At 51.7% G+C, this 22,769-nt stretch overlaps 1 protein-coding gene across 4 annotated transcripts in view; it reads right to left on the reverse strand.

Moving 5' to 3' along the window:
* The window catches only part of ANK1 (ankyrin 1), a 122,648-nt gene extending 100,561 nt beyond the window's left edge, over positions 1-22,087 (reverse strand). The window contains exons 1-2 of one of the 4 annotated variants that reach the window (XM_065947488.1): positions 22,045-22,087; positions 1,697-1,798 (exon numbers count right to left, since the gene is read on the reverse strand). Coding sequence is in view for 3 of the 4 variants with exons in the window: in XM_065947489.1 (XP_065803561.1) it covers positions 1,697-1,798; positions 8,449-8,487 (141 nt within the window). In the remaining variant the exon portion in view is untranslated. Of the gene's footprint in view, positions 1-1,696; positions 1,799-8,448; positions 8,921-22,044 lie in introns of those variants that run through there. The other 3 variants (XM_065947489.1, XM_065947486.1, XM_065947487.1) reach the window with 3 other exon arrangements.
* Positions 22,088-22,769: the final 682 nt, after the last annotated feature.

Here is a 22,769-nt window from a genome sequence, read left to right on the forward strand (position 1 = left end):
ACATCAGTCCTTCCAGTGAATATTCAGAATTGATTTTCTTTAGGATGGACTGGTTGGATTTCCTTGCAGTCCAAGAGACTCTCAAGAGTCTTCTCCAACACCACAGTTCAAAAGCATCAATTCTTCGGCACTCAGCTTTCTTTCTCGTCCAAATCTCACATCCATACATGACTACTGGAAAAACCATAGCTTTGACTAGACAAACCTTTGTTGGTAAAGTAACGTCTCTGCTTTTTAATATGCTGTCTAGAACCACCCAGGATGCCTCAGGTCTGGGATGTTTGGGGGGAGGGATGACAGAAGCGGGGGCTTGCTTCCCCCCATTCAGTCTGCAAGCCAAGTTCATCCACATGCTTGGCTCCCCTCTGGGGTCCACTGCCGTGGCTGCTGCTCCATATCACCCTCCTCCCTCTGTTTCCTATCCCACCCTCCCCACCTCATCTTCTCTGAGCTTCCACGTGTGGATTTAGACCACAGAAGCCCAACTGTGTCCAAAAGGAATCTCACCACATGGTCCCGTGCACTTTAAGCGGAGTAGGGGGCAGGCAGGCGAGGCTGAGGGGCCTTAAGCTGCATCCTGGGTGTTTCTTCTGCTGGTTTGTGAAAGCCACCCAGTCTAGAACAACACAGACAGACCCGGGGGAGCCTGTGCTCCGTGAAATAAGCCGGTTCGCAAAGACAAACTCTACATCGTGAGTTCACTGCTATGCGATTCCGAGAGACAGACAGGAGGATGCTGGTCGGGAGGGGCTGGGGAGTTAGTTTGCTGGGTGCTGAGGTTCAGTTTTGCGAGGTGAAAAGTGAACTTGGGGATGGATAGCGGTGATGGCCATGGATGTAACTCAGGCCACTGAACTGGATAGTTACAAATGCTTGAGACGGTCAATTCTATGTGAGATGCTTCTCACCACAACCAGAAACAGTTTTCTAATGGTTAGGATGGCTTTTTACGAAGCCAGAATGGGTAAATTTCTTCTCAATTAGAGACAGAATTGGCCACGTAGCCGAACAACTCAACCGACTGGCAAAAACAGACAAACGAAACCAAAGGCATCAGATCCACAGCCCCGGCCCCACCCCTGTCCTCTGTTCCCCAGGGAGCGTATGGCTCTCTGCTCAGTCAGGGCCTCGAGTCTCGGGCCCCACACCTGCCAATCTGTGCCCCAGGCCGTCCCGCACACCCTCAGTTTCCCCCGCCACAGAGCCCCATCACTTAGCGCCAGAAACGTCCAGAGAACCCTTCCAGCCGCCCTGGTTCTCAGCCTCCGGCAACACCCAACAGGGAGTCCTCAGCGCTACCTCCTTCTCAGCGGCAAACCCACAAAGGCCGCGGCGGACAAAGGAGATGAATGTCGCCACCGACACGGCATCCTTCAAAGCCCTTCCGCCCCCCGCCCCCGCTTCAAAAGCCACAAAGTGCAAGCCCGCAGCAGGCACCAGCAGGCACTTCAGACTGGAGAGGCCGCGGGGGGTGGACGGGGCGCGGCCCACGCGGTTGGGGCACCAGCCCTTCCCCGTGGGGCCCTGGGCCTTCGCGGGGCCGGCACGTGCCCAGGGCAGGGCCTTCAATGGGCGGGAGCCCCGGAGGGTGTTTGAGGCCAGGGGGAGAAAGGTTTATAAAGGCAGAGCCTTCAGAAAACAGCTCCAGGCACAAGCCACTCTTTAGAGACCACACACCCGCCTCCCTCTCACTTACCTGGTTGCAGGTGTTAATGTCTACCCCATTCCGCAGGTGATCCAAAGCTTTGTCCAAGTTACCTGATCTGGCTGCCCTCAGAAAGCTGGTAGCAGCATCGGCCTGTGAGGACAGAGAGCAGCTGTGAGTGGGTCTGCGTGCTGAGGGGCTCATGGGCCGCGGCAGCCACCAGCCCCTCCCATTAAGTGCCCACCATGGTCCCCAGGAGTGCACGGGTCTGGAGCCCCCCAAGACGGACGGCTCTCGGCCTGAGGGTGGGGTAGCCTTCAGAGGCTGGAGTATTTATAAGCAAGCCATCTCAGCTGGGACCCGGGAGGGGCCGCCTTCTAGAGGGTTCCCGTTCCACCCGGGAGACGTCTCAGCAGGCCTGGCATCTCCCTGCCTCGGGATCTCTGCAGGCTCCACCTTCCCACTCGGGAGCCTGGCCCCCACCACCCGGCCCCACCCGCTGAGATCAGGAGAAGCACTTTGGTGCTGTTTTGCGGGTTTTGCCTTCACATAAACAGCACCCAACACTTACTACATGCCGGGAACCATTATCGGCCCTTGACTATAATGTGCATTTACACGGGGCGGGGCGGGGGGAGAGAAAGGAGATTCATTTAGCCATTAAAGACATCCGCAGGAGGTAAGTACTCCTGCCATGCCCATTTCACAGATGCGGGAACTGAGGCCCAGAGAGCCCACGTGACTTGTGCAGGATCCCTGCCTCTTGACCTGGCAGGCGCCCCTCGCCAGTCTTCCTGAATGAGAGTGAAGCACTTAGGTCTGTAGGCTGAGGCTCAGCCCGCAAGCAGGCCCTGCCCAGGACGCCGGCTTGTGTTAGAGGTGAATGACAGCCAGAAGGGAGAGGGGGTGAGAGAGCGGGAAAGGGGGTGACATAAGGTCCAGCGAGGCAGACAAGGGCAGGGCCTCCGAGTAGCTCCCTGCATCTAAGGGGTCCCACGGTCCGCAGGTACCTCCACTCCTGCGTTCTTAGCTGTAAGGGGAGGGCAAGGCTTGTCCCATACCCTGGCTGTGAAACTGAACGGAAATATTACAGATTATATGTGAGTGTAATGATTGCACCAGTGTGAGCGTGGAGCATGGGGCTTGCACGTGGTGGGCACTCGGGGTGAGTTTAACGGGTGAGGGCTGCCATATGACAGGCCGAGAGTGAAGGGGAGTGTTTAGGTTTGGTGGGGGGGGCGGGGGTATGTACCGTTGTTCCTCCAGAAGATCCAGCCTGGGGTGCTCTGTCTCCCTGCTTCGTGCTCCCCTCATCTGAGAACGTGCTGTCGTGGGCTGAAGGGTGGTGCCCAAGATATGTCTGTACCCCAACCCCTGGAACCCCAGCATGTGTCCTCTTGGAAAGTGTCTTTACGGATGTAATGATGTCATGGGTCTTGAGGTGAGCACCCTCGATACCCCGTGAGCTGTGTGCTAAGTCACTTCATTCATTTTCTACTCTTTGCCATCTCACGTCCTACTCTTTACAGGCTCCTCTGTCCAAGGGATTTCCCAGGCAAGAATACTGGAGTGAATTGCCATTTCCTTCTCCAGGGGATCTTCCTGACCCAAGGATTGAACCTATATCTCTTGGGTCTCCTGCATTGGCAAGCAAGTTCTTTACCACCAGCGCCACCTGGGAAGCCAGCCCTAAACCCAGTGATAAGTGTCCTTATAAAAGACAGAAGAACACGCACACACGCACGCATACACACACACACACACACGAGATGTAGGCAGAGATAGGAGTGATGCGGCCACAAGCCGAGGAAGCCGGCAACCAGCAGGAGCCAGAAGCATAGAATCTCTCCTCTGGCACCTCCAGAGGGAGCTCAGCCCTGCCCACACCTTGAGTTCAGACCTCTGGCCTCCAGACTGTGAGAGAAGCTTCTCCTGTTTTAAGCCACCAAGTCTGCAGCAGTTTGTTAGAGCAGACGACGGTCCCTAACCATGGACGAGTCAAAATCAACAGCCAACAATCACCATGTACGACAATTAAACCAGAGCTAATCCAAGGCAGAAAAAGAGTCTCCAGCCTTACAGACCTTCACCCCTGAGGGCTGCCCCCAGCCATCTCAGCCCTCCAGTCCTGCTCCAAGACTCCTGGCTGATACTTCTCCACTCAACCTCACTGCTCTTCCTAAAATTCTGATGTCCTGCTAGTCCTCCCTGACTCCAGGCCTGCGAGGGTCCTGCTACATAAGCTCAAAGCCAAGCCCGGAGTTTGCTGGTTCATTGCACACATGGATCGCACACCCCCAGCACAACAGGATGGTGGGTTCCTCCCCGTCCTCCCCCCAGCCCTCCCCCTGCATCCCCATCCCCTGTCTCCCGAGAGGCCCGTCCTCCCCCCAGCCTCGCCCCGGCATCCCCATCCTGTCTCCCGAGAGGCCCTCACTCTGACGTCCTCTCGCTTGTTAAGCCCTGTCTTGCCTTTCTTCACAGTCCACTCAGGCCTTTTGTCCTCTGAGTTGCTAACCTTGGAAACCCAATCTTTACCATCTTTACATCTAGAAACAAGAGCTCGATTTCTTAAAATGCATTTTCAATACACTTTCCTCTTTTACACAAGTCTTGTTTCCCATGGGCAAATCATTTGCTTCTTGGGTCAGGGACCAGATCTTCTACCTCTTTTGAATCCTTCAAAGCACGAATCGTCTGTTAGACCAAGACTTCCCTTGACTTAAAACACACGGCACCTAGAAACCCCAGGCTTCTTGGCAGGGCATCTGTAAAGGAGTATTTCAGAAATGAGGACCAATCCATGGGTCCCCTATGAGCTGGATCCCCAAAGAAATCAGGCTCAAGGTCTAGTCTCTCCAAAAATGTCTGTGCCTGCTGCTTCAGAAGGCCTCTGTGGACTCAGCTGTTTATAAAAATACAGTGTATTATTCCCCCAAAATGACGGTATTAGAAACACATCTCCCACCTGCCCAATCTATCTTCTGCAGAATAACTAGAGCATTAGGGATGAAAACTGAGCATGGTGGATAAAAACAGATGCAACACCAGCTAACGACACTGTCACTGTTCAAAACAATGAATCTAGGCAGCAAAGGAGAGTATTTACAACAGACAGACAAGCAGATAAATAGAGGGCAGGGGAAGCCGAACCTAGACTAGGCTGAGGAAGGATGAATACTTCCTGTTGTGTATATAATTGCACCGTGAAATTATAATACTTATACCAGTCACTGGGCAAGTATTGGGCTGGCCCAAAAGTTTGAATTTTTCTGCAAGCTGTTAAGGAGAAATCCGAATGAACATTTTGGCCACTTCAATGTATTACCAACATTCTATCTTTTAATCCTGATCACAAACTGGATTGTGGAGGTTGGTGTAACGATGATGTCCATTTTAGAGGTTGGAGGAGGTGAACGGTTTGCCCAGGTTCTGCAAAAGTTGGTTAATACTCGGGGATTCAGGCCACGACTCCCTGAACCAAGCCTACATCTTCCTACTGCCTTTGATCTCGAAACGCATTCTCCGCAATTTCAAACCTCAGGGTGACCAGAAAGCCCTGACACAGATGTAGGAGCCAGGAGGGGCCCAGGCCTTTTCCAATTAAGCTTTGAACTCACAGCAGAAAAAAGGACCCGGCAGGTCTCTACTCTGACCCTGGCCACTGCATTAAGTCCAAGATAGGCCTCTAGAAAGAAATCATCTAGTCTCAGTCCTTCCCTTCTCTGATCATAAAACTGAAGGCAAAAAGGAAGTGTCTGGCTAAGGTCACCTACATAACTAGGGGTGAAGTTCAATTACTAAGGCTTTTTCGTTTCCTCTCTTGTCTTCTATGGGTGTAGGGTAGTCAGGACCCAAGCAGGATCCTGGGAGTATCTTACAGGTGGCTTGTAGGTAATAATGGTGTCATTCCACTGGAAACCCCCTCAGTTAATCCCACAAGTATTTCCTGAGGTCCTGTTGCAAGTCCAGGATCCCGCTAGGGCAAAGACGGAGAGAGTAGAAATTCCGAATATACGTCCCCGCCCTGAAGATTTGAAGCACAACGTGACAGAGTTAGAAAGTGACCCATTCAACAAGCAAGCAGCGGTCATCTCCTGGGTGCCGGGGGCCATCTCAGCTGCAGAGCAAATGACCCTCTTTGGAGTATGAGACCACCTCTTGCCAGCTCATTCTGCCGAGCCGCTAATTCAATTACCTCCAACTCAATGACCCGTCCTAGGAGCCGCTTCCTGGTGCATCTAGGAACAGTCTATAATCCAACAGGGCAGAAAGTCAAAAGAATCCAATAGGCTCCATTTTAGACTGTTTACATGAGTAAACACCAGCCAGAAAAACAACAGTAACAAACATGCCCCAGACTATCTCAGCGGTTGGACAGACTGGAGCAGAGTCCCTGGCCCTTCCTGAGTGCTCCTCCCTGTAGGGCAGCCTCTGAGTGGAGAGATCAGAGGGGTTAGAGAAGGCTGTTCCCTGCATCCAGAAAAGTCAATCCACAATGCCCCTAACCTCCACATCACCCCCGAGAGCTGTCACCCCTCTGATCACCCCACCAAGGCTGCCTGCTCACACCTCTGCTCCGTGCTCATCTTGAGCTTTATGGAAATCTAATTTTTCCCCTGAGAAAATTGCCAGCACTCAGGGGATGAGGGGACACACACATCTCACGGTGTTCCCAGCCCCCATCCCTACAGGTCAACTCATGTGATGTCCCTGAACTTCCTTCCATAACAACAGAAGTTACCTTTATAAAGCCCTTCCTCTGTGTTAAGCCCTCTCCATCCACAGATTCGTTGGCTCCCCCCAATAATTTCTGGAGGCAGGTACTTTTCCTTATTTCCTCCTCACTGAGGAGCTAAACAAGTCACAGAGACGTTAAGCACATTGTCTGAGGTCACACAGCGAATCCTGGCCGGGTCAGGATGTGAATCTAAGCAGTGCTTCCTCACTGCCCACGTTCTCCCGCCCTGAGATTCCTCTCCAGCTCAGCTCAGCTCTGGCTGGGGGAGGAGGTGGGGAGCCTTCTGCCCCCGCTCAGAGACTATGCCCACTTCACTCCTCCCCTCTGGAGGAAGGAAGTAGAGGGGAAGAAAGGGACCAGGATTCCTCCTGGGAGTCAAGTTCCCATCAGGGCTGCTCTTCGGAAAAGGGAGGTGAGCCCTTGGTTACCTGAGACACCCAGACTATTATTAAACTTGCACTTCCTGAGTGGGGCCATACGAATATAGCAATAGATAGTAGCCCTGGGGGCTCCAGTGTCGGGAGAGAGAGCCAGAAGCCTGCTGCCAAATGTCAGCAAGCCAGGGGTGGGGGTGGGGTAATTGGGGGGTGGGAGATTGCATCTGGGGGTGGGGGAGGCTCCCCAAGACCAGAGCCCAACACCAGAGCGAAGCTGAAGTTTAGAACAGGCAGCAGGGAGAACCCATGGCTTCCGCAGGCCTTGTCTGGAGCTTGAGATGACCTGAGTTTTCCCAGGACAAATCATGACTTTTTCAAGGTCTTTGAGTGCAAAATTCTCATCTAAAACGATGACTGGAAACAGCTCTTACCAGCTTCTGTAAACAGCGGTAAGAGGGGGTCTCCTTCCCAAAGGGTCCTGTCTGGGCAAAAGGCAGTTTCTTGGCCAGAGTCAGGGTCGGATCTCCCGGTCCAGGCTCTGGACCCTGTCCTAGGGGGCCGCAGCTCTACCAGGAGACCAAGCAGAGCAGGGCCTGCGTGGGGCCAGCCCTCAAGTTCCGAGTGCCCTTCGGACTCAGCGCTCGGGTGCTCCTGGCGGTCCAGGTGGGGCCTCCAAAGGGAAGGCGCAGCGCCCGCTGGCGCACACCTGCTGGCCCCTGCCTCAATCCCACCGACTACAGAGAAGCAGCCGTGAACCCCTGCGGCCCCAGGGTGCGTTTTCATTAGGTTCCTTTCCTTTTTTCTCTCTGGAAAGTTGGACTGTTAAAGGTGTCGCTGGCGAAACGAGGCGCGCAAGCCGGAGACCCCAAGGTCTTTCCGAAGCTATCCAGTGCGAGGCCCGGGGAGGGGGGGGAACCAGCCGTCCCCTTCCTGCGCTCCTCGGGCAGCGCGCTCGGAGGCTGGGCGATGCGGGACGGGAGAAAAGCCACCCATGGACCCTGACGGTGGGCAGCGCTGGCGGGGAGCCCCGCTCTGCCACTTGATGCTGTGCCTCGGACAAGTTCCCAACCTCAACGTTCCCACTGCTAAAATGGGGACAGCACACAGCTCTCCGGGGAGTGGGGGGGGGGGCGGCGGTGAGGATGACAAAGGACAGGCGACCCCGGCTCCCTCTCCCCCCATTCATTTCCCGCTGCTTCTGGATGTCTGGGCGCTCGCGTTTCTGAGGTCTAAGGGTCAGGCGCGCCGCGGGCTCGCGAGGCGGCCCTTCTCCGGCCAAGGCCAAGCCCGGGGCATCCCGGCGGGTCCGAGGGGTTCCCGCGAGGGGCGGCCGGACGCCCCCCCAACCGCCTCGCCCAATCGCAGAGCCGGCCCGGCGGGACTCTCCTCCGGGCACTCCGCGCGCCCGCCCGTGCGCCCCGCTTTGCCCGCCCTCCCGCCCGCCCGCCGGGCACGCGTCCCGCACCAGCCCCTCCGCGGCGGCGGCCTCCGGGTCAGAGGAATTTTCCTCCGGCTCCGGCTGGAAGCCTCTGCGCCCGCGGGCGTGAGGCAGCAGAAGGGCGGCCGGCGGGCGCGCCCCCGCCCGCTCCCGCGCCCCGAAAGTTGGCGCCCGGCGAGCCCGCGGCTGGGGGCGCGGCGGCGGCGGCGGCGTGGACCCCGCGCGGGCGCGGCGGCCAGGCACTCACCGCGGCGTCCGGACCCGACCTGCCCTGTCGCGCTGCCATCGTCCGGCGCCCGCGCGGAAACCCGAGCCCGCGCGCGGCTCCCCTCCCCCGTTATCTGCTCGGCGGCGCGCGGAGCGCCAGCAAGTTCCCCGGCATCGGGCTAAAAATACCGGCGCCCGCCGCTCGGCGGGGCCCGGCGGGGCTCCGGCCCCCGGGCCCCCGGCCCCGGCCCGCCCGCCAGCTCCTACAGGGGTCTCTTCACTGTGTCCCCCATCCTCGCGTCTGCTGGGCAAGTTCACGCGAAGCGGGCTCCGGAGACGAGGCGCCTGCGGCCGAGCCCCGCGGCGCGGGCGCGGGGAGGCTGCGGCGGGCGCGCGGGCCGAGCGGCCGGGGCGGGCGGCCGGCGGGGGGCAGCGTCCTGCGGCTGCTGGGGGGGCGGCACCCACGTCCAATGGAGGTGAGGCGCTCCCAGCCGCATGGCGCGGCCGCCCTGCCTCCTGCCTCCCCGGCCGCCCGGGTGAATGGGCCGCGGGGCCGGCGGGGCCGGTCACGGTGAGCTCAGCAGAGTCTATTTATGCCCTTCGCCGCCTCGCGCGTCTCCAGCTCTCGCCCCGTGTGTGTCCCGAGATTCCAGCTCCTGCCGAGAGCGCGCGGCGGCGGAGGGAAGCCGCGAGGCCAGACTGTGTTACTACGTCTTCCTTCATCCTTCCAGGCTGACGCATCCAAGGCCGGTGGAAGCGCTCAGATTCTGCTCCCGGACCATCCTCCCCTTCTCCCGAGGTCATTCCGGGGGTATGGGGGGGGGTGTCAAAGACATGTCGGGGAGCTGGGGGCGGCACCAGGGATTACTCTGAGCGATGCCCGCAGAAGCACCCCGGGAGCTGTCACGGCCGCTGGCGACACCGCTTGCTCCAACATGCGTGTTTTGTATCGTGAGCCCAGCTTCACGCTCTCTGCAAAGAGCAGTCCGGATAGCACAGGCTCTTTCCCACCCCTCCCGCCCCGAAGCAGGGGCACAGGAGGGCCGTGTGCTTGGGAGACATCAACCCCTTAAGTAACTGTGAGGTGAAGGACATTTTGCCATTACCTCATCTAACCCTCGCAGCCACCTCTTAAGCCAGAAGGTGCCATTGAAACTGTATGGTGGACAAGCTGAACCCAGAGAGGTTAAGGTCAGGTCCGAAATTACTACTGGGAAACAGAGGGTTCAGCTGACCCAAAGCCCTTCCGCTAGCAGCACTGGCAAGATCCCCAAACTAAGTGTGCACAGGGCCCGGAGGGGACGCCAAGGGAGATGCTCTGAGGTTAGAAAAACTGACTGTTCTCCAAGGTAAGGTGCTCTTGTAAATTGGTGCAGCCACTGTGGAAAACAGTCAGGAGGTTCCTCAAAAAAACTAAAAATAGAACTACCATATGATCCAGCAATCCCACTCCTGGGTATTTAGCCCAAGAAAATAGAAGCGCTAATTCGAAAAAATGCATTCATAGCGGCACTATTTACAACAGCCAAGAGGTCAACCCACTCCAGTATTCTTGCCTGGAAAATCCCAAGGATGGAGGAGCCTGACCGGCTGCCGTCCATACCGTCACAAAGAGTCAGACACGACTGAGCGACTTCACTTTCTTTCAAGACATGGAAGCAACCTATGTGTCCATCAACAGAGGAATGGATAAAGATGTGGTATATACAGTGGAATGTTGTAGTTATGTGCTAAGTCATGTCTGACTTATTATGACCCCATGAACTGTAGCCTGGCAGGCTCTTCTGTCTCTGGGATTTCCCAGGCAAGAATACTGGAGTAGGTTGTCACTTCCCTCTCCAGGGGATCTTCCCGATCCAAGGATCAAACCCGCATCTCCTGCACTGGCAAGTGGATGCTCTATGACTGAGCAACTAAGGAAGCTCGTAATGGAATATCACTCAGCCATTGAAAGAACGAAAGTTTGCCACTGGCAACAGCGTGGATGAACCTGAAACGTGTTATACTTAGTGAAATTAAGTCAGACAGAGAAAGACAAATAGCTGTGCATTTTCACTTATATGTGGAATCTAAACAAATGAATATTAAAAAAGAGAAATAGTTTCACAGATACAGAAAACTAGTGGGGAGAGAGTTTGGTGAGGGGGAGGATAGGGGATAGGAAAGAAAATTAAGAGGTACAATCTACTAGGTGTTATATAAACAAGATATACGGGTGTAAAGGGTAGCACAGGGACTAGAGCCAATATTTTATAATGACTTTAAATGGAGTACAATCTATAAACGTTCTGAATCACTATGTTGTACACTTGAAACTAAAAGCTAATATTGTGAATCAACTATATTTCAATTTAAAAAAAATACCAAGTAAGGCCCCATTCAGCACTATTTGACAATTAGGGGAAGGTCCCCAATAAAAGGGATAAATAAGGATCAAGAGAGAGGGACAGGATGATCCCAGAAGAGAGTGACTTGCAGTGACTTGCAGTGTGTAACTCCTGTGTGGAGGCCAACACTGGTATTTGAAGACGGGGCATCAGAATTCTCCAGGCCCAAGACCCTCATCATCATCAGAGGACAGGCCACCTCTGAAAGGTGGGAAACACCACATCCCTGTACCAAAGACAGGTGCCTGGGCGCGGGGGGTTCACCACAGCCCCTCCTTCAGGCACAAAAATGCACACATTTTAAAACCTCGCGTTATCTTACAGGCCTTTTGCTATGGTGCCCCCTTAAAACTGCCTCTCAGATTTGCTAAAAGCCTCTACACAGCGAGCTTCAATTAATAAATGATGGTTACTGGAACAGCCCTGATCATAGGCCAGCACAATATCTCAAGGGATTCCAAAACACTGTTCCAACATTAATACTGAGAGAGAGAGAAACGCCCTACTCAGATGGAAGAAGAACAGTACTTACAATAGTTTCAAAAGCACAAATACAATTGGCTCGCACAATGAACTGAAAAACAGACCATTTTGAACAGCTGTATTGAAGTATAATTGACACTTTATAAACTACATATTTTAAATGGACTTGGTAAGTTTTTATACATACAGAACCTTATAAAACCATCACTACAGTCAAGACAGGGAACCTCCAAAATCACCTCCAACAGTTTCCTCCTGCCCGTTTGTAGCCCCTCCCATTGGTCCATTATCCTTGCTAACACTTGGTATTAGTTAGTTGCTCAGTCCTGTCCGATATGCAACCCCATGGACTATAGCCTGTCAGGCTCCTCTGTCCATGGGATTTTCCCAGGCAAGAATACTGAAATGGGTTGCCATTCCCTTCTCCAGGGGATCTTCCCGACCCAGGGATCAAACCCAAGTCTCCTGCGTGGGCAGGTGGATTTTTTTACCATCTGAACCACGAGGGAAGCCCACCCCGACGGTCACTGCAGCACTATTTACAATAGCTAGGACATGGAAGCTCCAACTTGGTATGGTCAGTCCCACTTTAGACATTCTAATAGATGGGTAGCAGTATTTCATTGTGGTTTTAATTTGCATTTCCCTAATAACTAATGATGCTAAACATCTTTTCAGGGGTTTTTTTCCTGTCCACATATCTTCTTTGGTGATGTATTTGTTCAAATGTTTTGCCCATTTTTTAAATTGGGTTGTTTGTCGTCTTTTTACTGAGCTTTTTTCCTAGATAGCACATTTATTTTTTAAAATTATTTTTATTGGCGTAGAGTTGCTTTACAATGTTGTGTTAATTTCTGCTGTACAGAAATATGAATCAGCCATACATATATGTATATTTCCTCCCTTTTGAATGTCCTTCCCATTCAGCTCACCACAGAGGATTTAGTAGAGTTCCCGGTGCTACACACATGTTCTCATTAGTTATCTATTGTATACACAGTATCAATAGTGTATATATGTCAATGCCAACCTCCCAATTCCTCCCCAGAGCACAAAAACTGAGATCTTACAAGTGAAATATTCGAAGTTAAATAGCACAAAACTCCCAATCCAATTCCGATACCCAGGGAATCTAACTCCGAAGCCCAGGGTTCCTTACACCATAAATGCTTTGGGTTATATAGTCAATACGTTCAATACACACATCCAATACAATCACAAAGAAAAAAGACAGTGGACCAGAAGCTGACTACAACCCACGGTTCTGCTGAGAACGGGAAAGGGCCCGAGGTGTTCTTAGAGGACTTGAGGACTCAGGACTGCCAAGAATTCTTGAGGCTGGTTGTGACCTCGGAAGGGTTGAGGTTTTTGCAACTTAGATACGCAGAGTCAGACAAAGCCCAAGAGGAGAAGGAAAAAACTCCAGGCACGCTACTCAATAAAGTCTGAGGTTAAAGGACCTGGGATGATTGACACTAAAGAAGGGAAGGCAGGGATTTCCCTGGGGGGCTAAGACTCTGTGCTTCCAGTACTGTGGTCACCGGTTCCATCTCCGCTCATGGAATTAAGATCCCACATGCCAAAAAAATTAAAAAAGACAGAAAGCTCAAGAAGATGGCTCTTAAGATGTATGTGATCCCCTCCAGCACTAGAACCCAGATCCCAGAGTGGGACGAACTATATGGCGCCCTTTCCCCAGATGCTTTGGCCACCAGGACTCAGCTATAAGCTTACAGCTGAGGTAGAGCAGTCTTATTCCTAGAGGTAGAGACAGCTGGGCCCACATGCCCTGTAGACCCAGTCCCTCTCCCTCACTTCTCCACACAGAGCTGGGTGATGCCAAATAAATGCTTGCTTGACTGACGTATGAATATTTCCATGGGTCATAAGGAAACTGGCAATCATGGGATTAAATTGATGTGAAGAAGGTGTAGATCAGACAGAAGAAATTTTTTCCAGTGCTAAGGGATGTGACATAATAGAATTCATTATTCAGAAAGAGCTGAATCCTTGCTGCGGGAGGGGGGGGGGGTGCTTCTTTGGAGTAGCAGAGAAACATAACTCATCATTTGATATAGCACATAGAAATGCAAGATAAACTTGATGACTTTTAAGGGCTTCTTTGGGCTCTAGGGATTCAGAAACATAAGCCCTTACTTTTTCCCTCTTAATAGACTGCCCCTCTTCAACCTTCCATTACTCCCACACCCTTCGACAACAAGGAATCATACTGCTGCTTGCCTGTTTTCCTGTATATTTTCATGCCTGAAGACTGCTCTTCTCAATGTGTCTTTAAAACAAAAAAATGGAGTGTGATTGCTTTAAAATGTTGTGTTAGATTCCACTCTACAACAAAGTGTATCAGCTATATGTTATATATATATATATATCTCCCCCCTCACTCTTGGACCTCCCCCCACCCCACCCCATCCCACCCCTCTAGGTCATCATAGAGCGATGAGTTGAGCCCCCTGTGATATATAGCAAGTTCCCACTAGTTATCTGTTCTACACATGGTAATGCATTTACGTATTCACCTTTATTACAGGTATTTAGTATGCCTGGGAGATCTGCCAGAAGAGTCGCTGAAATCAAAGCAAACAACCATCTCAAAGGAGCAGAAAGGAATCAATGGGCTAAGAAAAAGATGAGGGCTGCTTGGTAAGGACCACTGGTTCCATCTTCCAGGTTCATGGTGTGTGCAGTTTTTTCCCCGGTTGTGCTGAATACTTTACCGACTGTCTCTGCAGTTCCTCACGGACGAGCCTAATGAGGTGCTGGAGGAGTTGTGGAGTTCTGTGCTCCAGGCCACATCAGCTGTGCCGGGCGGAGATGGCGCGGGGAGAAGAAAGGGCTGCAGCTCCCAGGCGCCCTGCCACGGACTCCCCCGTGAACCTTAGCTCCTTCCACAAACTGGGAGCATGCTTCCTTTTGCTCAGAAGCCTGAAGCAAAGGATCTCGGGTGCTTGGGGTCCTCGGATGACCGCCTCCCCAGAAGCCTTTCAGGGGAACAGGAAGAAGCAGCTTCCGGCAGGAACCAGCCGTGACCCAAGCTGGTTCCTTGCTACAGAGACGTCAAAGCTGAGACTCAGGGCAGAGCTGGGATTCCAGAGATGGCCCTCCTGGAAACTCACACCTGGAGCAGTGACCATGCGTCTCCCCCTGCAGGGAACTGGAGGACCCATGGGGCTCCTGTCCCTCCAGTTTTCATCCTCCTCTGCAATCAAGTCAGGCTGCGTCCTCCCTGAATGTCAGGATCACCATCTGCTTTTCTGGGCAGCTTTAAAATACTCAAAGTTAGCATGCTCATGTACTTTTGATAAAGGGAAATAACTTTTCTGAGCATTCGCATCCTCATCAGGGAAATGAAAGTAACCTTCCCCTGCCCCCAGGTACTGTGCAAATAATGTAAAAATGCCCAGCACCACCCCAGGCAGGTAGTAAGTCCTCAGTCAATGGCAAGAATGCTCTTTTTCCTCCTTCCCTCTAGCTTCCTTCATGAAAGCCTTGGTCAAAGGTGACCTCCTCCCCTCCCACCCTGAGACAGGGAGTGTGACTGATTTGGCTTCTACACTGGAAAATTAGGGCCCGGTCACTGCTTCTGCAAGGTCAGAACAGCCATGGCTGGGAACAGGATCCCAGCACCCCCAGCACGCTGCTGTGATGCTGTAGCAGCTGCACCTCCTGGGCTTTCTTCCGCTGCATCATTTTCCATTTCCATTTCCTCTGCAGCGGAGGACCAGGTCTCAGGGTGCGCAGACAGCTGAAGCCCTGCTCCTGAGCCCAGCCTGGGGCCGCAGCTCCTCCCCAGCTGACGAGGCTGGCTTTGCCCCCGACCATTCTTCTATCTGCTGGGCTCCACACCCACGCAGGGAGGTGCCCCGGCCCAGCATCTCTGTCCAAGGCCGATAAGGGTGGGCGCCAGGGCTCCGCCCTTTACTGAGAAAGGCAGGCTGGCTTATCTGCACCTGGGGCAGCGGTCAGCCACCCCAGGACTCTGCGAACCGTCTAGAGCGTTGTTGCTGCTGCGGGAGGAAATGTCTTCCCTCTTGTGGACAGTATTGCACCCTCCCACCCTGGCCCCCTCCCTTGTTAATTGGGGGGGACTTCACAGAACAGATGGTACGGCTGTCATGTTGAATGAACCGAGAAATCCAGTGGACCGAGAAATTCAGACCTGCAGAGGCGAGGGAAAGAGAATCTGGCTTGCTTTCCTGTTGAACTTTGCGTGAGGAGTTCCCAGCAGCCAGTTCAGTGGCCGCAGGACCCGGAGTCCGGGGTCTATTTAGAGAGCTGATGGGAGCTGGGTGTCAGGTCCCACGGTGCTGGCCCTCTTCCCATCATGTTCCTTTTAAAAGGGTTGGCAGGCCTGGAGTCTATTTTTAAATCTACGAGAAGGTGCTACATGGATTCCAGGGAGGGCCGGCCTTAAACCCGAGCTCGCAGGGGGGAGGCGGGGAGGGCGCAGCTGAACCTAGGATTTTCCCTTCACCTACACACAGGGGTTCCCCTCCGTGCTGGAACTAGAGGCCGACTGTCCATCACAGGCCCCTCTGGGACTTGACCTCGTGGAAGCCGCCCCCTCACCATGAAGCCTTGAGTTGCCTGCTGGGTCTGTGTTTCAGTATCAAGATTTTAAAAATATACCCCTGCACAGTGTGAAAAATCAACCTGCCTTTATATGTATCAGTCATCTCCCTCTCTTCTGGTTTTCAGATCAGAACTGGAAACTCCCTCTCGCCGCTGCCCCTCAGCCCTGCGAGCCCACAGCCAAGTTTGCCAACAGGAGGAAGCAAAAAAAACCCTGACCCCTGAAGGGTCTCTGTGCCCACTCCCCACCCTGGAAATCCTGCCCTGTGCTGGAGAGAAGGTGGGGATGGGGCTCGAGGGGCGAGTCTGCAGGGGACGAGATTATTTTTCCAATAGTGAGAAGCCGACATCAGTTTCTCATCAAATAGCCAGATGAAGAGAACAGAATGTTTGATGTTGAATAACAAGTTTCAGCGTCAGCATCCATTTCTCTTTTGGGGTAAGACATAAACCCGGAACTCCTAAAGGATGAACTGCCTTGAGAACAATCTAGTGCTTCTGCTGAGCAGCCCTGGGACCACCGGGCAGGCGGTAAAGAAGCAGGAGGCATCCTCTCTTGTGCATCTCAGAACCCCTGTGCCCAGCATGGAAGCAGTTCTCAGTACGTGTCAACCAAACGGGAGCTTTGGCCAGGCCGGGTCAAAACAAGACATGAGTGTTAGCGTGATTCTGCCCACACGCCAGAGGCTCCAGGAACGTTAGCCAAATTGGAATCTGAATTGATCAGTTCAGATTTGTAAATGTCACATCAGTGAAAAAATAATCATGTCCAGGGCTATTTGACCCAATTGTTCATTTCCCCGTAAGCCACAATGGTGCCTGTGAATACAGCCTTGGGACCACTGTGGTTTTCTGGGTGGGGAGGATATGGTTCTAGGTGGGCTGCATTGCAGACAAGGGTCCCCCATTCCAGCCCGTGGCTCCCAGCCCTTCCCCTACAATCTCCATCAGCTCTAAATTGTCCGGACCCCACAGGGCAACTCCACCTCCTCAGTCTCAGGGCAGGGAGGCAGACCAGTCTGTAACAGTTCACATCTCTCAGCGGAGGCTGGGAGGGGGCACAAGATGTCGTGAGAGGTGTCAGTATCATTCCAAGAGCATCCCCCATCGGCAAGTGCACTGGCCCACGTTGGACCATCACGCTTCACTTTCTCCACGGTGTGAGGCGCTAGCTACATTCAGATCATGTTGCCTGATTGCTGAGTGCAGAGCCCAGACCTGAGGCAGCAATTGCACGCACTTCTGAGAACACATGTGCGATGCGATGTGATGGGCTGTCGGACGATCCCGTTGCTAAACTATACCCAGTGCTTCCTCACATCACAGGAATCTGCTCCTGCAACCTGGAGGCGTGAGAAGGAGAGGCAGACACACCAGAGAAACTGCACGGCCGCACTCACTTCTCAGGTGTACATGCTAATGCGGAAACCCTTGTCTTCTTTCAAGTAGCGCAGCGGGCTTGTCTATCTGCAATGAAACCCATCGTAACCAGAGTTTCTGAAGGATGGTCAGTGTCAGCTCTGACAGCCCTGCATGGCTGGGCTTTATCTGAACAGTTCTCCCTGAAGAGACAGAGCCAGGAGGGGATGACCTGTTGCCAGCCACGTGGAGACTTGCCTGAAGGATTCCAGAGAGGCCTTTGACCCCCGAGTTTGTCCAGCCTGGGTAGCAAGGCTTTCCCAGCTTGGCGGAGACATCCCCTAGGAACCTGGGCTTGGGAAGGTGATGCTGAGTGAGCCCTTCCATGCCCTATGGCCCTGATACTTCACTGTCATGACAATTCGATGCAGATGAAAGGGCAGGAGAGAGAAATGATTCAAAAATAGTGATAGCTGAAATTTACAAGCTAGGCACTACTCTAAGCCTTTTACTTAACACCTTTAATCCTCCACAACCATTCCATGAGGTAGCTTCCATCATTGCCCCCATTGGACAGAAGACAAAGCCAAGGCATGAAGACATTAAGTAATTTACCCAAAGCCACCGAGGGGTGATATGATGCTCTGGGTGGTATGTGGAGCAGAGTGAAGGCAGTTGCTCTGGTTTTTGCTTGATTCAGTGAGCCTAAGGTGTGGTTAGGGTATGTGAGAAACATGAAAATCGGAATTTTCCAGAAAGAATTATTCCGTCCTGGAAATCTGAGTGCAACTAGGACCTGTCTGTGAATGTGGCCATTCTCTATAATCAGAAAAGACCCTAGCCACTGCTCTAAGACATGTTCAATGCAGAAATGTTAGACCACTGTTTCTATGAATCCAGGCCCCCAAAGATTTTTTTGTTTTGTTTTTTCATTGAAGTGCAGTTGATTTATAATATTATATTAGTTTCAGAGATACAGCATAGTGAATCAACATTTTCATAGATTACTCTGTTTAGAGTTATTATGAAATATTGGCTCTATTTCCCTGTGCCATACAATATACCCTTGTCTTTATTTTATACATAGAAGCTTGTATCTCATAAGCCCCACCAGCACTGCTAACCACTAGCTTGTTCTGTGTCTGAGTCTGTTTCTGTTTTGTTATATTAAAGGTTTAATGAGAAGTGATTGAAATTGTCCTTCCCAGAGGGTTGGGGAAATGGACAGACTTGAAACAATAAGGGTGACTTCAGTCCCAGGCTCCCCACTTGAGTTCTCTGGAATCATCACTGTGACTTTAGGTACACTCCCTCCCAAACCAGGCGAAGGGAGGTCCAGGCAGCCGGTGCTAAGCCTCCCCCGGCTGCCCTGCGTGCTCAGCCCACAGCAGTGCAGCCCTGGGGATTCTCTGCGATGGAACCAATGTCTCACCCCTTTCATTCAGGCCCCGACGGCCAAATGCTGACCGAAAAGGTTTCCTCTCTCTCTTCCTGGAGCCAAAACGTTTCAAGGGAATCAAACCCGATTAAACTACCACCCAGCCCACCGACCAGCCCCTGAAGCTTGCGGTTTTCCACAACTTGACAACAGGAAGGCAGGCTCTGTCCTTTAAGATGCACTTAAGCTCCTTTCAACAGGGCATTTAGCGGTTACCCCTGAAAAGCACCTTGGCAACTGCCTTCAGCTTCCCCGCGCTATTTTCTTTTTACTACCAAGGCAACAGGGCAGATGCTACACAGGATATGTCACATAGCGCTCATCATAGTACCCTTAATAATTGAACAGAGACCATTAGCTCTCTATTTAATCCTCTTGTGAATTCCGGCTGGCTTCTCTTTCAAATATCTTTTCATACAGTATTTATAACACCCCTTTTATGATTATTTAAATAAAAAGGTGAGGAAATAAGCTATAAGTCATCAGGCCGATCTACATTTCTCTCCATCCAACTTCATCTGCAGAAATCCCTACCCGCCATGGGTGAATTCTGAGATCTGTTTCTCACTTAGACATTTCTCATCCAGACAATGATGAAGGCTGACTAGACAGTCCCTTTCTGAAACCTTGACTGCATATCTTTTTAAAGAAATAAAATGTTAGAGATGTTTTCCTTCTCTTGCCGTCTCCAAAATGTTATGAGTTCATGAAGACCGCATTTCTCCTCTAAAATCACCCTTGATAGCATTCCATAGCTACTTTTCGACATGACTTTTCTTAGCAACACCCCCCTCCCCACACACACACCTTGAACTCCTAAATAAAGGTTAAATATTAGAAAAAGAAAGAGAAATAGGCCATGAATCATTTATCACTAAAACAAGTGTTATCATATCTGTAATCACTGAGCTAGTTCTTGGCTGTCAGAGACACATTTCCAGGACTTCTGAAATCAGATACCTAGAGGCCAAATCAGCATTTCCAAAAGAAAATCATTTGTCAATATCCACATCAACCTTGAGCTCTGTGAGTGCTTTTAGGATGAGGGCAGCGAGAAAATATCCATACAGGATACTAACAGGTCTCCTTCTCTCATTCGTTCCCTCTTCCACTCTGACGTATGAGCTGCTGAATTGCTGTGTGCGATCTGAGAACCCAGCAGAAGACACAGATAAGCATCTTCTGTGGTTCCTGGCCTTGGGAAGATTGCAAACTAGTAGAGGGGAAAGATATAGCTATATGGGAAATACATAGAACAATACACAGGCCAAAGATTCAGTAAGACAGTAGCTCAAGAGATACCCCATGAGTGTCTGATTAAAAGGCAGTGTGGAAGTCCTTCAACAGAAGAATGGATTAAAAAAAAAAAAAGACGTGGTACATATGTACAATGGACTGCTACTCAGCCATAAAAAAAGAATGAAATAATGCCATTTGCAGCAACGTGGATGGACCTAGAGATTATCATATTAAGTGCAATAAGTCAGACAGAGAAAGACAAATATATGAGATCACTCATATGTGGAATTCAATTTAAAAATGATAGGAAAGAATTTATTTAAAGAAGAGAAACAGACTTATTGAAAACAAACGTATCGTTACCAGAGGGGAACCGTGGGAGGAGGGATAAGCCAGGAGTTGGGATGAGCATACACACACCACTTTATATAAGATGGATAACCGACAAGGATCTGCTGTGTGGCGCTGGGGACTCTACCCAGTAATCTGTACTAACCTAGAAGAGAAAAGAATCTGAAAAAGAATGGATACATGTGTATGTGTCACTGGATCACTTACTGTGCTGTACCCCCAAAACTAACACACCACTGTAAGTGAACTCTACTCCAATACATTTTTTTTTTTAAGGCAGTAAGAGGTTTCACCAAGAAGTGCCGGGAATTCAAATCAAGAGTTGAGATCAGAGGGGAATAAGGCACTCAGGGGACCCTTTCATCCAGCAGTGAGAACCTTAAGGGCTGCCAGTTTTCAGGCAGCCGCTGGGATCCATGTTAACACTACCAATCCTGCTTGGAGCCCCCTGTGTTCTAGGTGTCCGGTTCTAGAAGATAAAGGGAATACATGCTTCGTAAACAGAAGGTAGGGATCCAGAAACACTTGTCGATTAAAAATATGTATGTTAGTCAACAAAACAAACATGCCTACTCTAGGGAATGGCGTGAAAACTGAGTAAAAGAATGGTTTGTTCCTAATGATAGTACAGCCTTTAAAGGTTTAAACGTCGTGAGGCTGTAGGAAGTTCCCATCACTATGTTATTATGCAAGAGGAGGATAAGATGATGGTTGTTAGGTCTGTTTATTTCTTTAAAAAATATTTGTGTGCCTATTAAGTGCCAGGACTATCTAGGACCCAGCGTGTCCTCAGACAGACAGACAGACAGACATCCTGCTCTCACGGAGCTTGCCTTCTGATGGGGAAGGAAAGGGGATAAAGTAATAAGACACGTGTACATAAAACGCAGCAGGACGTTGTGGTCCTCGCCCGCATGTCCTCTGCCTGCCTTTTTTCTGTGGAAAAACTTCAGCTAAAGAATAAGTTTAATCAGAGAAGTGAGAACATGCAGAAGCAAAGGAAAGCAGCCAAAGGAGACCAAATAATATGTAGTCATTAGGCATAGTCAAGGACCTCTAGTTCCTTCTCAAGGGCTATAGATAATATTCTGAGCCATATCCTGTGAGCCGTCTCATAGATACTGAAACCCCAGGTGCAAGAGGTGAACTGTGTGTGACCAGACTGTGTCCATGACATAAGCTACCACAGTTCCAAGAACTGGCCTCAAGAAATGGAAGCAAACGGACTCTGGAACCGAAGGGTAACTGTACTGAAAACAATCAAGGCGATGCTGGCCGGACCCCTGAGGACCAGTTTGAAGATGACTGTCAGAGCTGACTGTGCTGTTTCTGCCTGTAGCCCCCTCCCTCCGTCTATAAAGCTCTTGCCCAGTGACGGTTAGTTGGGGGTGGGGGGAGTTGGTTTTTGGACAGGGGTCCACCCTCCCCACATTGCCAGCTTCCAAAATAAAGCAAGCATCCCTTTCCACCAACCTGGCCTCTTTAATGGACTCCCCAGGTGGCTGTAGCGGTAAAGAACCCGTCTGCCAATGCAGGAGATGTTAGAGAGATGGGTTTGAGCCCTGTGTCAGGAAGATCCCCTGGAGGAGGGCATGGCAACCCACTCCAGTGTGCTTGCCTGGAGAATCCCACGGACAGAGGAGCCTGGTGGGCTACAGCCCATGGGGTCCCAAAGAGCCAGGCACAACTGAAAGGCCTCAGCATGCAGCAGACCCTGTCCAGGGGCCGACCAGGGAGGCTGAAGTCACGGACCCTCATGGCTCCTTCCCAGGCCCTCCCGGGTCCTCACCTGGAGCCCAGCTGGCTAATCAGGCCAGATGGGAGGCCCAGGTTCACCTCCTCTTCAGCTGGAGTCAATATCTTTCCATGACTTCCTCTTGGACTCTGGATTCATAAATAGCAGGAGTGCTTTTCAAGTGCCCGTAGGAGTTTGTTGAGTTAACCTGAGTGACTCATTATTAGAGCATCCAGCTTCTTCTCCTCCTCGGGAAGGATGACTCATCCTTCTACACCCAATGCCCACCCCTCCCCACCCCAGGGGGGGATGGACTGGGGAGCAGATGCCTATCTCTTACTAGATTCTTCCCACCCATGTGGTTGGTGCTCCTGGGGCCACGGGGGCTGGTTTTCCTGGACTCCAAGGCCTGGAGGCCACAGTACTTGTTCAGGGATGATGTGTGTGCATCTGTGTGCATGCACATACATGTGTGCATACATGTGCATGTGCGTGTGTGTGTACGAGTATGTGTGTGTGTGTGTGTGTGTACGAGTGTGTGGATCATCACTGTCAGGGCAACATCAGACACGGAGCTAAAGAGTGGGTCAGAAGGCGTCGAGTCTGGGGCTGGATGTGGGCAGGATGCTGAGGAGGGCAGAGGACCACTGGGTTCACCGCTGTCTCTTCCATCGTTTCTGTGGGCAGGTGTGTTACAATTTGACCAGAGAGGTCACGTCTAGAGGGCACAAGCTGGTGGGGGTTGGGGAGAGGCCACCACGCACACACAGAAAACCAGA

Source organism: Muntiacus reevesi, chromosome 10 (assembly GCF_963930625.1).
Source record: "Muntiacus reevesi chromosome 10, mMunRee1.1, whole genome shotgun sequence".
Lineage (NCBI taxonomy): Eukaryota > Metazoa > Chordata > Mammalia > Artiodactyla > Cervidae > Muntiacus > Muntiacus reevesi.